This window comes from Columba livia, chromosome 1 (assembly GCF_036013475.1).
Source record: "Columba livia isolate bColLiv1 breed racing homer chromosome 1, bColLiv1.pat.W.v2, whole genome shotgun sequence".
Lineage (NCBI taxonomy): Eukaryota > Metazoa > Chordata > Aves > Columbiformes > Columbidae > Columba > Columba livia.
Genome location: NC_088602.1, coordinates 163,605,369 through 163,622,527, shown reverse-complemented (window position 1 = coordinate 163,622,527; position 17,159 = coordinate 163,605,369). Strand labels below are relative to the sequence as shown.

Here is a 17,159-nt window from a genome sequence, read left to right as displayed (position 1 = left end):
ACACCACAGAAGCAAGAAAAAGCAAGTAACCCCAACCATGTCAGCAGTGAACAGCCAACAGCGTACTAGAATAAAAGGAGCAGCAAGTGTCCCCATCAAAAGAAAGAGCTACATCAAGAAAAATGTTGGATTTTGCTTAAAAAATAGTCAAAGAATAAGGTTTGTCTTTGCACTATCAAAGGTTTGTTTCTCAGGCCGCAGTTGCTACAGCAAGAGGTTGGGTATAATTGAAGCCCCGACAAATAGGTTTGTTCAATTTTTCATTAAAGAAACGCTGGAATGGTAGACTCTGAAACGGTCCCATTTTCTGGGATTTGCACTGAAGCAATGGAGATGAAGGAAGATGTTCAAGCTGGACATGTCTCCTGGCGCCATGATGTTGACATCAGGAGCTGGAGGAGCAGTTGGAACTTTCGAAACGTAACATTCTATACTGGCTGGCAACTGCCTTGTCCGTTTGGCCAGGCTGCACAAGGGACCAGCTCCTTCGTGCAGGTGCCTTTTGCAGCCTCTTGGCGTGGTTAAAATGACCACAGCTGGGAATGCCAGCCATTTCCACTGTTCCCCCTGCACGCAGGTAAGTGCTGTAGATCTTAGGGTGCTTTGGATCCTTGATTTCTTGATACAGCCGTGTTGACAGGGAGGTCTGTTACGTAAGTGTAGAAGCTGATAGGTCACTGTGTCTGGGTCATGGCCACATCTGTAGAGGAAAAATCTGATTTTTGGACATGGCAAGAAGAGCCAATGATCTTCTGAACCATGGACAATTTTTTGTTTTGCATCCATGTCAGCAATGGGGATTTAGGCGTTAATGTCTTGGAGATGGGCTTTGGCTCCAGACCCAGTGAGTGTCAGGGGATGGCCCGGTTGAACTGACTACAGTCCAAACGTGCCTAGTTTTGGAGATGCCGCTCTTAAACCCAGCTGTTAATGTCTGGATCTGGGTGAAACTTAGATTCAAATATTCAAACACATTTAAGAGTGACTTTATTTTTCTCTAAAATATCACACAGAAACTCATTAAGAAGTGAATTGCATAATCAGAAACTATCCTAAAATCTGTACTCTTTAATAAGACAGTTATATAGAAAAACAATTTGAAGTAGCACTAACACTAACCTCATGAAAACGCTATCTCTGCAATATGTGTGGACTTTTTAGCTGGTGATATTTTGCTCAATACAGAGAGCAGCAGTGTCCACGTATGTGTGAGTAAAGTAGCAATAATTACACAAATAATTAAACAAGTCCATGTAGATTTTGTTGTATTTTTTTTTGCATTAGGATTTTGTTTGTCATCTATGAAAACAGCTGGGAGGTGGTGTGAACAGTACAATGACAGTAGTCTTAGAACATCACCTCCCAAACTTTTAGTTCTTCAGGGTTTTTTTGGGGAATCTTTCCTAACTCAGGATAACTTTAGAGTTATCTGGAGTTAAGTAATTAACATATTCTTTTTCTTTCCAGCATCTCCTGAAAGGTCTGTAGTACAGCTATTAGGCTGCTTTACTCCTGTTCTCATCTAGGAACAGTTTTGCATCATGAAAGCTCCATCAACCTAACTCATGGTAACTTCAGAGTGTTCTGGAGCTTAAGATAACTTTCAAGATAACTTCAAGTGTTCTAAAATATGAGAATATAGTCCCACAAAATCTTGGTCATGTCAGTTAAGTAACTAACAGATTCTTTTTCTTCCCAGCATCTCCTGAAAGGTCTGCAGTACAGAATATGGTCCCACAAAATCTTGGTCATATGTTCATAGCGACAGACAGTGTACTGCTCCATTTAGTCCATTTTTATTGTTCTGTTTACAATATATGACAACTCTTTTTCTCCTGCAGCAGAAGTACAGCCACGTTGCCTGTTTCTGGGAAAAACAACCCTCAGGCTGTGTGAGAATAAATTGTGCTTTCCATCATAGCAAACCCCGAAATATAAATGGACTTTTTCTGCCACCTAGTAACAGTGAGTAAAAATAGTTTCTCTACTATTTGTTCATTAGAATAAGTACATACACAAGAAGGTCCCTGCAGTGCTCAAGTAATCTCTATGAACGTTCTAAATGTGCCATGGCAAATCAATGGGGTAGGATCTGCTACCGCAGTGAGTTCAAATTAAAGAAATTAATTGTATTGGCATGTGAACAGGGTTGCCATATGAATTTTTTAGCTGTCATGTTACAGATCTTCCTCACTATAAGTTGCAGGAAAGATGATGAGAGCAAGTCAGCATGACTTTTCATAGGTGCATGAGCAAGGGGACTAAACCAGAGCTGTTCACGTCCTATCTGGGTGTGATGAGCCACCCAACCCCAGAGGAGCAAGGCAAGAACTTGCGTGCTGTTTCTGTGAGTGCCCAAATGCACATCTTCCTCTTATTTCTTTAGAACTGGAAACCATGTCCAACTTCAGTATTTTTTAATACAATGGACAGAATCCTGATTTTGTCTCTAGGTGCAGATTGGTCAGCTGGTACAATGTCAATAATACCACAGATTTTCATTATTTTTATTTCAGGCAGATTTATTTCCTGGCTCTCAGAAAATGCTATCCCAGTTCTGATAGTGTTTTCTGAAAACATTATAGGCAGCTATTGATTCCTAAGGAAAAGAATGCCTTTTCTGATTTTCTTCCGTTATAAGTGTAAACTAGTTTCATGAACTAGATTTTTTTTCTCAAAAATGTACATTTTTTACTTTGTAAAGAGATTGTGTTTCTGAAAATTTGGATAGAAAAAAATGTCTGCAAGCTGAAAATGGGTAATCCAGTGTTTAGCATTGCTAAATTCACCAAAGGTAGGTGCCATGGGGAGTGCTACAGGTCTGCCTGTTATTCAGCATACTTAAAGTATGTTCACAGCTGGGGTCCAAAACTCACGTCCTCATTTCAGCACAGGTACAACTGCTTACATGTTTCCCGACGTTGTAGATATCCTGGAACACATTGGAAGAAAGAAGGATACTGACTGAAATTAGCGTATCCACCAGCTGGAAGAGATATCCAGCCTTCTCTACACAACATCAAATGATCAAAATGTTCCTCTTTTCACAAGGCTTTATTCCTCATCTGTTCTGTCAGAGGACTTACAAGACGTGTTTTTTCATGTTTTCTGTTGGTGCAAGATGCTCTTTTGCCAACCCTGGCAAAATAGTTTTACCATAAGGCGGAACATGCCTATGTAATGATGCCTTCCATATAATAAAGATTTCAAAGCTATACCTGCTGGTCTGAACCTGGATTTGATATTTTAGTTCCTCGTAATAAGGAAATATTATGTTCTCTTCTGCAGATGTGCCATTGCTACAGGGTAGCCAAGAAAGGACTGTGCATCCAGCCCATCATCAAGAATCCCTCCGAAATCAAGAGAATATTTTCCTACCAGTTCATGCTCCACTGATTATAAGCCTCAAGAAAGAAGAGGAAGATGAAGAGGACGATGAAGAAATAGAGAACTGTAAATAGGGTTTTTTTTCTTTTACAAAGACGTAGAGTAGGGTATTTTTCTGCACTTCACAACTGATTTGTTATAATAACTATTACCTGTTTAGAAAATAGCTGTAGACAAGTTTTTGAAATAGTCTCCAGCTAATCTCCAATATCTTGGAACCAGTAGTCACCAGATGTGAGGCATCGTTCTAACTCCTGTGAAATACCTATCTGTATATTTCAATAGCAGTATCATCCACATACCGCCTTTTCATTAAATAGCGTTTAAAATGTGATCCACAAATTCAGGTGGCCATCAAATACTTATCAAACCTTGTCTAAATTTGGGGACATGATTCACTAGATGAACTGAAGGTCTATGCATATTTATAAATATTTGTTTTGGTTTTGTATTTTTTAAATGTAGTTAAACCGCTGACTGTATCTCACTTAGATGACATTCCTGACGGTATTTGATTATTAAGACTGTTGAAGGTCTTTATCTATAGACACCTAGTAATCTTTTAAAACTATTTCCTACAGATGTTTCCAACTGGGTGCCTAAGACTGCTGCAGAAATTGAAGAGGAAAGAGCCATAAAGGAAATATGCTATAAAACTGGTAAATATGAAATCAGTCACTCTTTCCTAAAGACCAATGATGCCAATATACTAAGCCTTGGGTTTATTTTCCCTCTTGCGCTGTGTTTAGGAGAGTATTACAGGATCCAGTCCCCTCAGGAACACCAATCAGCACAAACTGTGTCTTCACCTCAGGAAAAGGAGAAATTACACTCGGAAACTACCAAGCGAGACTTGCAGAAAGGTGAGGCTTGCCATCCTCTTGGACAATATGTACCGCTTTTAGGATTACAGTTACAGGGAGAAACTATTAGATACTTGCCCCTCCTCCCATCTTTTTTAATTTAGTGACAATAAAAGACAGCATTTCACAAAGAACAGTAAAATACTTCATTAATCCTTCCCCAGATGTTTATACATACATAATGTCACACGTGTGGTGACTACCTGTATCAAATGTACATGGAAAAGGTAGAAACGGGCTGTAAACCCCATGTGTACTTCCTGGAGATATACAACTATTCCATAAATGTAGTCAGATGAGATTCATAAATATAATTCATGGAAAGTGACAAACTAAAGAAGGAACAGAAAATTTATAGCTGGTTCTTTCCTATGGAGCCATAGTTTGTCTTTAAGCTGTGCTTTAGAAATTGTATTAGAGTCCGTGGGAATTCTGGTTCAGTTACTGCAGGCAGGAACCGAACATCTAAGAAAGACAAAGACTATAAAAAGAGAGGTAAAAGGAAATTGCACTCATCTCTGTCTCACAGAGGTGGGAGGAAGAGAATGGCAGTGCCATTCCCTGTGCTTACACACAAGCAGCTCACACATTCTTTCTGTTGCTTTTCCAGGTGATGGTAGTAGAATCCCCAGAACATTTATTAATACAAAAAGAGAAGGAGAGATTTCAGGAAGGAGAATACCAGCCGAGCGTATTCCCAGAAGAGATCGTCGATCCTTTGACAATGGAGGTAAATATACTTCAGCTTCAGCTTTTCATTGATTAACGTCTTGTCTTGTGGTAAATAAAATAACTGAATATGCATGCCTTAAACTACAGTAGAACACCCTTGGCTACCAGGTACATTGACAGTGGAGGCGATTCTATTCTAGGAACGTTGAATCTCCCGCCATTCATTGGTATTTCTGCAACGCTGTTTGTCACCATGTCAGCAATGCCCGTTCAGCTGTTAAGACCCTGTGCGGGCCCGTCCTGTGAACGGTTTCAATGAAGCGCCTGAGCATTCAAGTAATCCTTTTGTAAGCTGGACTTATTTTTTATGCCACGTTGTTTTAGTTGTTCAGTTTGCAGGACAACCTGTTGCTGCACTGATACAACTGAGACAGAGGCAAAGCATCCCTCATGTGCCAGGGGTGACAAATAAGCACTGGCAGAGAGAAACGTATTAAGGGTTGTGGTTTTGTTGCTGAGTTCTCTTGTAACGACAGGCAGCTTGGGCTCAGAAGTTGTCACCCTGCGCTTTGGAGTCTGTATCCATTGGGTTCCCATGTAGATGTTACACTTTGACTTTGGAAAAGGGTTTGTTCCCCCTGTGACACACACAGACACTACATACGACTTTTCACTCTCAGTTCTTACGAATGTCTATGTGGATTAAAGCCCATGTTTGTCATTTTTAACCGTAAACCCTAAATACAGTATTCATGAAAATGTTCTAATTCCTCATGAGAAGTGTTCTGAGTGAGAACCACTCAAAGCACTTGCACGAGTTCAAAGTGCTGTTGGTCTTTGTCTTTAGAGTCAACTTTGGAGTTTGCTTTTGTCACAATTTCCTGTGTCAAAGGAAATACAGCCACTTTTGCAAACCACAGTGAGCTGGTAAATAAGCAACACTCCAAAGAAATAAGGAAGAATAAATGGATTTCTTAGGAGCCAAGAAATTCACCTAACACAGTGCCAGGAAAAGGTATTTTCAGAAAACAGTTGGCTTATTCAGTTGCATTTACTAAACTGTTGGATGATCAAGCACTACTTACCTGATTTCTGTTTTTATGGTCAAATATGGGCAATCCACATTTGGACAGGACTCTCCACAAAGTACATTGTTTTCATCTTGTCTTCCATCCTCCAGGCTCCTGCCAAATGTCACGTTTCGAATCACCGCACAACATTTTTAAGTTTGCTTTTTCACTTCTAGGATTTCACACTTCTGACCCCAAAGGAAAACAAACTTACCAATCAAGGGGTCAGAGGAAGGATGATGAAACTGCTTCTTATGTTCCTCGTGGGAGAGCAGCTGGAAGAAAGACTTATTGTGATTCTTCAGAACCTCGAAGATCAACATATGTTTTCTACCGCACTGTCAATGTCAAACAAGAACCAAAGTTCAATGGATCTACAGGTGCGTTTGATTGTAATAGATTCGTGATTATTTTTAATATTGACTATTATTTTACATCTTGGGTAAACAATGACTTTGGTCTTATTCAAAGTTCTGATATTGATTGAAAGGTAGTGTCAATCTCTGTGTTTTTTACTAGTATTATGTTTTCACAATTTTTATGTTGGACAGTAGACTGAACTCATTCTCTTTCCATTCATTCGGGGTGATATTTCAATTCATTTTATTTACACCTTTGAAATATGCTACTGTCCTCTTCAGAGGACGTCCCATGTCGTAACATTGACAAGAGGCTCCAGGTGGGATTCAGAGTCCTGTATCTTTCTTTTTGGCAATGTGTTTCAGATGTAACCATAATTTTACAATTTATGCTTTACTTTTAACTTTCTAATCCAGCTTCTCACAATCTCGTACATCAGTTGGGTTTTATTTTTCTTTCTGCTTTCCTTTCCCACTGTTTCTCTGGATAATTCTGTTGTTTTCATCTGTCCCTTCATTTAGAAATTCAGTAGTAAATAATTCGAACAGTCAAAAGTTAAGAAAGTGATTTCATCTTGCCAGTTTCAATCATCTCTCTTAAGCTCGGTTGGATCTCCATGTTGAGGTGACTCCCTATCTTCATTTCCAGGAAAAAGAACCACCCTCTGACAGAGTAACCTCTGCCTTTACATGAACACAGTTAAATGAATACCAACATCCCTGCTTCATCTTGGGATAAAAAGTGTTTGGTTCGGTTTGTTGGTTTTGGTTGGTTGGTTTCTGTTTTTGACCTAAACAGAAAATTATGGTAATGCCTACATGTTGTGTATAAACTGAAAATTGTAGGATTATTTTGCAATTAGTGACTTGAATTAATGGAATTAAGATGAAATTCACATTGAACAAGAGAATAATGTTTTTAACCAAATTTCACAGAAAACAGTCATTATGCAGCTTACTGTGATGCACAGTCAACTGCCCAGCGCAAAAACATCCCATTGCCTTACATCTAGTGTTTGCACCAGCAGGGATAAAAGAGGAGATTGGATTATGGATTTGTTGAATTGAAAAGCAATTGGTTCCTCTGGGGAGATTTTCAACACAGGAATATTGACTTTGTTCAAGTCGCGGGTGTCCGTGGCAGAATCGCCTCATTTGGAAGATGCCGTGAGCCTGAGAAAATGCTGCAAGATTACACGTAATCTATAAAGTACTGGAGAGAAAGTCTGTATTTAACACTGGCTTGTATTTCAGTGATGATGTATGATTCACTTGATGCTTTCACTGATCCTTCAACTGACGTAATGTTTAATTCATATATCACAACGAGTCTTTCCTGAAACTGTAGCTGAACCTAAGAAACAATGTTTCTGTTTCTTCTACAGACAAATACACTTCAGGATCTTACAATGCACCAACTTGGAGGAAAGGAAATCCACGTGCAAAAATGCTCCCTAAATTTGAAACAACCGTTGAGGTAACTGATAAGACATTTTTACCATTAATTCTTTTTCACAAAAGCAACAGGCCTCTCCCCACCTAGAAGATGTAAAATTGCTCTTAAAGCTTTTGCAGCCAAAACCCACAAGGTTCTAAGCAATGTTGAGTCATCTGAAAGAGCAGGGAAGAGTTTCGCTTGTTTGCAAACATGTAATTTGGACTAACCCGTGATGTTAAATGTTTTACAATATTATTGATAGGAAAGCCAAATACGTACCTGCCTTCAAAGTGAGGAGCTACAACAAGTGGGTTTTGGCTCGTAGCTCTGGACAAAGCACAGCAGAGACCATAGGAGTGTGATCTGTTTGTCTGTGTGATTGCTCGTGAAGTGTCTGCAACAGCTGAACCAAGATCAGCCGAGGTCCAAATTCATAAAAGGACTCGGGCTACAAAACATTCCCCAGATGCCCTAAGGACCATGAATACATTCTACAGCTGTCTTGAAAGCAGACATTACAACCGCTATCTCATATGTTTCTGAAAGAGCATACAGATTTATTCTAGTCAATAACGTACAAATATTTCTCTCTATCTATTTTGACAACAGAGACAAGAAGTGAATGGGAAACAAGAAGCATACGTTAAACGGAGAACTGGATGAAAGAAGTACCTCAAGTTTTTATTTACAGAGATGAAAAAATCTCTATGCAGACCCTTCCCTCAATTTATTCGAAAAATTTTAATGTATAACAGAAGGTTTAATGGCTATGTACCTTAAGTAATAAATTGGTTTTGGTTTTACTGTAAAGCTTTGATACTGTCTATCACAGCACTCTCCTGGACAAGATGTCCAGCACACAGCTGGATAATCACACAATGCAGTGAGTGGCTGACAGGCCAGGCTCAAAGGGTTCTGGTAAAAGGGGTCATATTGGGTTGGACACCAGTCACTAGTGGGTCCCACAAGCATCCATCTTAGGGCCAGCGCTCTTCAATGTCTTCATAAATGACTTGGACACAGGACTTGAGGGAATCTTTTGCTCCCTGCAAAAAATTGGGAGGAGCTTTTGACCCTGTCAAGGGCAGAGAGGCCCTGCAGAGGGATCTGGACAAATTGAAGAACTGGGCAACCACCAACAACATGAGCTTTAACAATTGCAAGATTTTGCACCTTGGACGCAGCAGTCCTGGCTGTACATAAAGACTGGGTCATGAGATAATGGAGAGGGATCTGTGGGTTCTGGTCAATGGCAAATTGAACATGAACCAGCAGTGTGTCCAAGAGGGCAACCGTGTCCTGAGGTGCATCAAGCACAGCATTGCCAGCTGGGCCAGGGAGGTGATTGTCCCACTCTGTTCTGCACTGGTGCAGACTCATCTGGAGCACTGGGTGCAGTTCTGAGAGCCACAGGATAAAAAGGATATAAAGTTATTGGAGGGTGTCCAGAAGAGGTTGGTGAAGGGTTTGTAGAAGAAGCTGAAGGAGGAGGAGCTAAAGTCACTTGGTTTGTTCAGCCTGGAAAAGACTAAGAGGAGACCTCATCATGGTCTACAGCTTCCTCACAAGCCGAGGAGGAAGGGCAGGTGCTGATATCTCTGGTGACCAATGACAGAACCCGAGGGAAAGGCAGGAAAATGTCCCAGGGGAGGTTTAGGTTGGACATCAGGAAAAGGTTCTTCAGCCAGAGGGTGGTGGAGCACTGGAACAGACTCCCCAGGGAGATGTCAGAGCCCCAGGCCTGACAGTGTTCAACCAGAGACTGAACAACACCCTCAGGCACATGGTGTGATCTGTGGGGTTGTCACAGGCAGTGGCAGGAGTTGGACTAATGATCCTTGTGGGTCCCTCCCAACTCAGGCCAGTCCATGGTTCTCTGGTCCTACTAAACTGGGAAACAAAGGCTGGAGCTCCAAGTGCCTGCTACATCTTGGCAAGAATTAACTTTGACTGGGCTCCTTTATTGTCATCTGCCTACGTACTCCACATCTTACAGCCTCTAATAAATTCTTCCATCAGAAACCTGATATTCCTTTGAGAAAAAAAAAAAAAAAAAGGAAAAGGAAAATAAGAAAAAAAGAAAAAAGAAAACCTAAAGAAGAAAAAACCTAAAGAAGAGAAAAATCTCATTTTGTCTCTGCAGGACTCACAGGTGGGCCCGGCAAAACGGCTGCACACAGGTTCCCAGAGCAGCCTCGTTCCTGCCACGACTGTACCCGCACTTAGACAAAGCAAACTCAACACCAGGGAGAACACCTGCATGCACTTGGCAGCAAAAGGGACAGACATGAAATGGCCCCCCAACGATCTCTCTCTCTCCCGCATATAAGGTGGAGAGCCTCAGGGAAACCCGTACCAAGTATTTCCGTCAACCTCTGCAGCCAAACCTCCCGCCACTCGCTGTCCCTCTCCCCGCAGCCGGTTCGGCCGGGTCTGACACGGCCGGTGCCGCTGCCTGTCCACCCCGCTCCGCCCCGCCGTGCGGCGCCGCTCCCCGCGGCCCAGCGACTCTCCCGGGGCCCGGCCCCGGCCCCGTTCGCCTCGGCCACCTGGCGCTCCTGCTTGGCCGACGGCTCCTCCTTCACCTCGGTCACGAACACACACGGCACCTTCCGCTGCACCGCGCCGCGCCGCCTCATGGCCCCGGCCACCCGAGCCCGCCCGCTCCCAACGCTAACCCGTGATGTTTAATGTTTTACAATATTATTGATAGGAAAGCCAAATACGTACCTGCCTTCAAAGTGAGGAGCTACAACAAGTGGGTTTTGGCTTGTAGCTCTGGACAAAGCACAGCAGAGACCATAGGAGTGTGATCTGTTTGTCTGTGTGATTGCTCGTGAAGTGTCTGCAACAGCTGAACCAAGATCAGCCGAGGTCCAAATTCATAAAAGGACTCGGGCTACAAAACATTCCCCAGATGCCCTAAGGACCATGAATACATTCTACAGCTGTCTTGAAAGCAGAGATTACAACCGCTATCTCATATGTTTCTGAAAGAGCATATACATTTATTCCAGTCAATAACATACAAATATTTCTGTCTATCTATTTTGACAACAGATCCAAAAAGTGAATGGGATACAAGAACGGAGTATTGGATGAAGCAAGGACTTCAAACTCATATGTACCAAGATGAAAAAATCTCTGATTAGAGTGTTCACCTAATATATTTAACAGAAATTTTAATGTACAACAGAAGTTTTAATGTATATGTACCTTAAGTAATAAATTGTTTTTGGTTTTACTGTAAAGCTTTGATACTGTCTCTCACAGCATTCTCCTGGACAAGATGTCCAGCACACAGCTGGATAATCACACAATGCAGTGAGTGGCTGACAGGCCAGGCTCAAAGGGTTCTAGTAAATGGGGTCATGTTGGGTTGGACACCAGTCACTAGTGGGTTCCACAAGCATCCGTCTTATGGACAGCGCTCTTCAATGTCTTCATAAATAACTTGGACAAAAGACTTGAGGGATTCTGAAGTGTGCTGCTTACACAAAACTGGGAGGAGGTGTTGACACTGTCAAGGGCAGAGAGGCCCTGCAGAGGGATTTGGGCAGATTGAAGATCTGGGCAATCACCAACCACATGAAGTTTAACGAGTGCCAGATTTTGTACCTGGGATATGGCAGCCCTGGCTGTACATACAGACTGGGGCATGAGATGCTGGAGAGCAGCTCTGCAGAAGGATCTGGGGATTCTGGTTGACATCAAGTTGAACATGAGCCAACAGTGCGCCCCCCCAGCCAAGAGGGCAACCGTGTCCTGGGTGCATCAAGCACAGCATTGCCAGCCGGGCCAAGGAGGTGATTGTCCCGCTTTGCTCTGCACAGGTACAGTCTTACCTGAAGCACTGGGTACAGTTCTGGGCACCACAGGAGGAAAAGGATATAAAGCTATTGGAGACTGTCCAGAAGAGGCTGGTGAAGGGTTTGGAGAAGAAGCTGAAGGAGGAGCAGCTAAAGTCACTTTTTTTTTTTCCAGCCTGGAGGAGACTGAGGGGAGACCTCATCAGAGCCTACAGCTTCCTCACAAGGGGAGAAGGAAGGGCAGGCACTGATCTCTCTGGCAACCAATGACAGAACCCCAGGGTATGGCAGGAAGATGTGCCAGGGGAGTTTTAGGTCAGACATTAGGAAAGCGTTTTTTACCCAGAATGTGGTGGAGCAGTGGAACAGGCTCCCCATGGAGGGGTCACAGCCACAAGCCTGACAGTGTTCAACCAGAGACTGAACAACACCCTCACGCACATGATGTGATCTCTGGGGTTTTCACATGCAGGGGCAGGAGTTGGACTAATGATCCTCGTAGGTCCCTTCTAATTCAGGCCAGTCTATGGTTCTCCTGTTCTATTAAACTGGGAAACACTAGTTGGAGCTCTACAGCAGACAGGCAAATGACACCCCAATCTGTCCTGACACCACCTGTTACATCTTGATAAGAAGTAACTTTGACCGGACTCTGCTATTTTTCCATCATAATTCTGATAATCTTTTGAGCACAAAAAATAATATGAGAAAGAACGTTATTTTGTCTCTGCAGGACTCACAGGTGGGCCCGGCAAAACTGTTCCACACAGGTTCCCAGAGCAGCCTCGTTCCTGCCATGACAGTAAATGCACTTAGACAAAGCAAAGGATGAATACCTGGGTGCACTTGGGGGGGGAATAGTGTGGGACAGACCAGAAATGGCTCCCAAACAATCTTTCTCTCCCAAATTTAAGGCTGGGAGCCTTATAGAGACCTGTACTGCGCATTTCAGTCAAGATCTGCAGCCAAACCTCTCGCCTGGGGCAGCTCCAGGGCTCCAGGTGCCATTCTCTCTCCAGAGCGGCTCCCGCTGTGTCAGGGCCGCCCCGCTGCCTGTTTTCAGCTCCAGGCTGAGGCAGCGTGCAGTGATGGCGTCGTTGTTGCCATCGGCCCGGCAGCCGTTCCTCAGGCTGTTTCCTGCTTGTGCGGGTGCCGCACGCCTGGCTGGGGCAGGGATGCCCGGGCCCCAGGGCGCGGGGACCTCTCTCTGTCCATTTTGCCCATGTCAGCACAGGGGCCTAAGGGTGTTGCCTGGGCTCTGCCCCTCGGGATAAACCTCTGAAGCTGTGGTGGGTTGACCCTGACTGGACAGCAGGTGCCCACCAAAGCTGCTCTGTCACTCCCCTCCTCATCTGGGCAGGGGACCTTACCACCTTAAGCTTACCTCAGCCAGACACAGCCATGCAACTACAAAGAGCCCCTGTTTCCACAGCTTTTGACAACATTAACGCTTTTTCATATGGCTGCTCGGGCCCGCTGACAGTTCAGTATTCATGGTCCCCATCTACTAAGCCTCCACAACGAAGATGAAGAGGATGACGAAGAGAAAGACAACTGTACAACCGCTATCTCGTGCTCAAAGTTTAATTCTTAAACATGTTTCTTAAAGAACATATGGATTTATTCTAGTCAATAATGTAGAAAAATTTCAGTATATCTGTTTTGACAACAGAGCCAAGAAGACATGGAGGTGAATAGAAAACAAGAACGATAGGTAGAGCGGAGAATGGGATGAAGCGAGTGGTTGAATTTACAATAGTCTAAAGTGAAAGAAGATGCACCAATGTTTCAGAAGTGACAAAAATGGAAATTAGAAAAGTATGTTCTGTATGGTCACATTTTAAGGTATTAAATATATTCACTAATTTTTGTCAGTTATAAAAATTAGACAGTTGAGATGATTTTTAAAGACTGTGGCTGTTCACCACAAGACCAATAGTAAAATATGTGTAGGGATGAAAAAATCTCTAAGCAGAGTGCTCCCCCAATTTATTTAACAGAAATTTTAATGTACAACAGAAGTTTGAATGTATATGTACCATTACCAAATAAATTGGTTTTGGATTTCAGTAAATCCTTTGATACTGTCTCTCACAGCATTCTCCTGGACAAGATGTCCAGCACACAGCTGGATAAACACACAATGCAGTGGGTGAGCAATTGGCTCACGGGCCGGGCTCAAAGGGTGCTAGTAAATGGGGTCATGTTGGGTTGGCCACCAGTCACTAGTGGGTTCCTCAAGCATCCATCTTAGGGACAGCGCTCTTCAATGTCTTCATAAATGACTTGGACACAAGACTTGAGGGAATCCGAAGTTCGCTCCTTACACAAAATTGGGAGAAGCTGTTGATACTGTCGAGGGCAGAGAGGCCCTGCAGAGGGATCTGGACAAACTGAAGATCTGGGCAACCACCAACCACATGAAGTTTAACAAGAGCAAGTGCCAGATTTAGCACCTGGGACACGGTAACCCTGGCTGTACATACAGACTGGGGCACGAGATGCTGGAGAGCAGCTCTGCAGAGAGATCTGGGGGTTCTGGTCAATAGCAAGTTGAACATGAGCCAACAGTGTGTCCTGGCAGCCAAGAAGGCCAACCGTGTCCTGGGTGCATCAACCACAGCATTGCCAGCTGATCCAGAGAGGCAATTGTCCCACTCTGCTCTGCACTGGTGCAGCCTCACCTGGAGCACTGGGTGCAGGTCTGGGTGCCACAGAATAAAAAGGATATAAAGCTACTGGAAAGTGTCTGGAAGGGGGCTACAAAGTTGGTGAAGGGTTTGGAGAGGAAGCCATATGACTAGCAGATAGAGTCACCTGGTTTGTTCAGCCTGGAGGAGACTGAAAGGAGACCTCATCATGGTCTACAGCTTCCTCACAAGCAGAGGAGGAAGGGCAGGCACTGATCTCTCTGGCAACCAATGACAGAACCCGAGGGAATGGCAGGAAGGTGTGCCGGGGGAGGTTTAGGTTGGACATTAGGAAAAAGGTTCTTCACCCAGAGGCTGCTGGAGCACTGGAACAGGCTCCCCAGGGAGGCGTCACAGCTCCAAGCCTGACAGTGTTCAAGAAGAGGCTGAACAACAGCCTTAGACACATGGTGTGAACTGTGGGGTTGTCACATGCAGGGACAGGAGTTGGACTAATGATCCTTGTGGGTCCATTTGGTGATGGGTTCATGATGGTTCTTTTACCTTGATCTCGAAGTGCAAAATTAAGGCAACCAAAATGTCAAGGGGTTGTAACTCAATCAAACAGTGTTACTTTATTAATTTACCCGTAAAGTGGCACACGATAGAGAGAGAAAGAAAAGGGAAAAGAAACAGGGAAAAAGTAAGAGTAAAGATGAGAAATGAAGTTGTGTTTATCACCAGTCCAGTTCCAGAAGCGTACCTCTGGTCTCCAGTACTGTAGAGCCCTGTTGGTCCTCTGCCGTGGTTTGGGATCCTCTGGCAGGAAGATCTTCAACAGTGTCCATTCGGCAGTCATCTCTTATGCTCCTTCACCCCTCCTCGCTCCCATTGTTTGGGGCCAGTCTCCACCTTGATTTCACAACTCAGGCTTGTACTGCGCAGGCTCAAAAGATTCACACTTTCTTTTGCCAACGTTTACGTGTCCAGCATTCAGGGGTCTTTCTCTGGTCCATTGGGTGACCTCAGGACCCTTGGTGAGCTTCTGGACATGCTCCTTTTCATTGGCCATTGTTTGAGGGAGCAGGTGGGGGACACGTGTGACTGAGGCTGCAGGTGACAACACATCTTCTGGACGGCAGCTCTTGTCCCTGGGTTGAAGAGACCCTTGTAACAATCACTTTCAGGAGGCTGGGGCTGGTTTGCCTGAAGCAGCAGGTGAAGTCCACACAGCAACCATTGTAAGGAGCATCCCCCCCATATTGGAGAAACCAGTGCAACACAATGCTTCTCCTCGGGCCTCTCTCCAAGTCATTGTCCATGTGTTCTTTCTGTCAGGGCCTCAGTTCTCTCAGTTCTTGATGGCGATGTTCAGGCAAATACGGCTCCATCTTTGGACCAACTCTTACACCACCTTGTGACTGAGCATCATCTATCTGGAACTCATGGCAACAATGCAATCCTCCAAAGGAGACAGCAAGTAAGAAGGAAGAAAAAGGAAAGGAAAGGAAAAGAAAAGTGATTTATTACGAGAACTGCTTTGTATCAATGAATTTAGGGATGTCTACATTGGAAGGTACACTAAACAAATTGTGGGCATTAACTACAGATGTCAAATGCGTCAAACGCTTTTCCATTTTCCAGTTTAAAACATACCATACAGCGGACAGAACAAAACCTATCAAAACTAATACAAAAAGAACAACTATGGGGTGACACAACTTGTTCAGGATGTCTGTAGCAGTAGCTGACCACCCAAAAAGCATGTCCCACCACTTATGTTCTGCATTTTTTTCTATTCTTCTTAACACCTGGTGAATTTCTTCAGCATCATGGTGAACGGTTATCAAGGTTTTCTGTCCATTTACTTGAACTTCTTCCAAGATCTCGATCAGGTCTTGGTGTTGCAACAATTGCTTTACCAATTTAAGATTCATCCCGACAGGTGTAGGCAATACCTCTTGAATCAGTGTGTAATTAGATTCTATAAGTTGATGAGATGTAACTGGTGCAAGATAAGAAAAAATCACATCCATTAATTTTAACAAAATTACAAACACAAAAATTTGAATGATTTCTAACATTTACCATCACTGTATCTACTAATGTAGAGTTGCAAGTGGTCCTCAAGCACACACAACTTTTGCCAGTATACACTAATACTGTTTCTTGATTGTCAGGACAAACCTCAAAGTGATAAACATTCTGCTCACTGTCCAGACAAATGTCTTGAGCACTGATTGTATGACTTTCACAAATGAATCCTTGCTGTTCTCACACAATGCAAGATTCTAAACTGACAGTTTGCCATTTTTCATCTACTTTTCGGGCCCATACTCTATGCTTGAAAGGATAGTTTCGTTGTGGTTCAACCTTAATGCAATGATTGAGTAAATTATGTATATTGTAGCATGATGTATGGTTAACACAAAGGTTGTGACTGTGTTTGTGGTGGGGCTATAGGTAAAGTTTACCAGTGTCCACCAGGATTCGAGTTCTCTCTCAAATTCAGTGGCACTGTCCCAAACAATTTTCCAGATTTCGGTAGGAAAAGTGCCTTCTTCACCTTCCCTTATGATTGAGGCAGCCACTGATTGCATTCACAGTTGTGCCTGCATACAACTGAGAACCAAAGAAAGGTTATTTTGGACTACACCAAGTGCATCAATTATCAATTTGTGATCTTTTACCTTTTTCCCATTTTGGTAATACTTTGGATAACAGCCACTGGTTAGCTCCCAAAGCCAATAGGAAAGACCACAAGAGCATTTGCAATTTTGCTAAATCACTAGTTGTAGCAGCCAATTTATTCATTAATATTTCTGAATCAATACAATTTAGAACTCCCAATCCTGTCCTCAACACAGCAGTTAGGTCTCCCAGTGTTCTATTAGGAATTTGTTTCCTTAGCCAGGTTGTCCACCCTTCGAA

At 43.3% G+C, this 17,159-nt stretch overlaps 1 protein-coding gene and 1 long non-coding RNA gene across 3 annotated transcripts; one reads left to right on the top strand and one right to left on the bottom strand.

The window, feature by feature from the left end:
• Positions 1 to 1,165: 1,165 nt before the first annotated feature.
• Positions 1,166 to 8,526, top strand: LOC135576473 (uncharacterized protein C12orf50 homolog). 2 transcript variants are annotated; one of them, XM_065042166.1, is made up of 8 exons: positions 1,166 to 1,965; positions 3,289 to 3,453; positions 3,969 to 4,046; positions 4,137 to 4,250; positions 4,861 to 4,980; positions 6,169 to 6,372; positions 7,737 to 7,828; positions 8,399 to 8,526. In XM_065042166.1, the coding sequence occupies exons 1-8, from the start codon at positions 1,818 to 1,820 to the stop codon at positions 8,450 to 8,452; spliced, it is 975 nt and encodes a 324-aa protein (XP_064898238.1). In that variant the 5' UTR covers positions 1,166 to 1,817; the 3' UTR covers positions 8,453 to 8,526. The 2 variants fall into 2 exon arrangements, with proteins under 2 accessions (XP_064898238.1, XP_064898227.1); XM_065042155.1 differs by lacking the exon at positions 8,399 to 8,526 and having other exon boundaries at positions 7,737 to 7,894.
• On the bottom strand, positions 5,567 to 10,332 carry LOC102093628 (uncharacterized). The gene is made up of 3 exons (XR_010468239.1): positions 10,146 to 10,332; positions 6,207 to 6,267; positions 5,567 to 6,106 (listed from the first exon to the last, which is right to left on the bottom strand). It is a non-coding gene; the product is annotated as an uncharacterized LOC102093628 (long non-coding RNA).
• Between the last annotated feature and the right edge of the window lie 6,827 nt (positions 10,333 to 17,159).

Bases quoted from the DNA above. Each gene is read 5' to 3' on its own strand.
- LOC135576473 (XM_065042155.1), top strand. From the start codon at position 1,818: ATGACAACTCTTTTTCTCCTGCAGCAGAAGTACAGCCACGTTGCCTGT. The intron at 3,454-3,968 runs GTAAATAGGGTT...TATTTCCTACAG, and splicing joins CGATGAAGAAATAGAGAACT to ATGTTTCCAACTGGGTGCCT. The intron at 6,373-7,736 runs GTGCGTTTGATT...TTTCTTCTACAG, and splicing joins AAAGTTCAATGGATCTACAG to ACAAATACACTTCAGGATCT.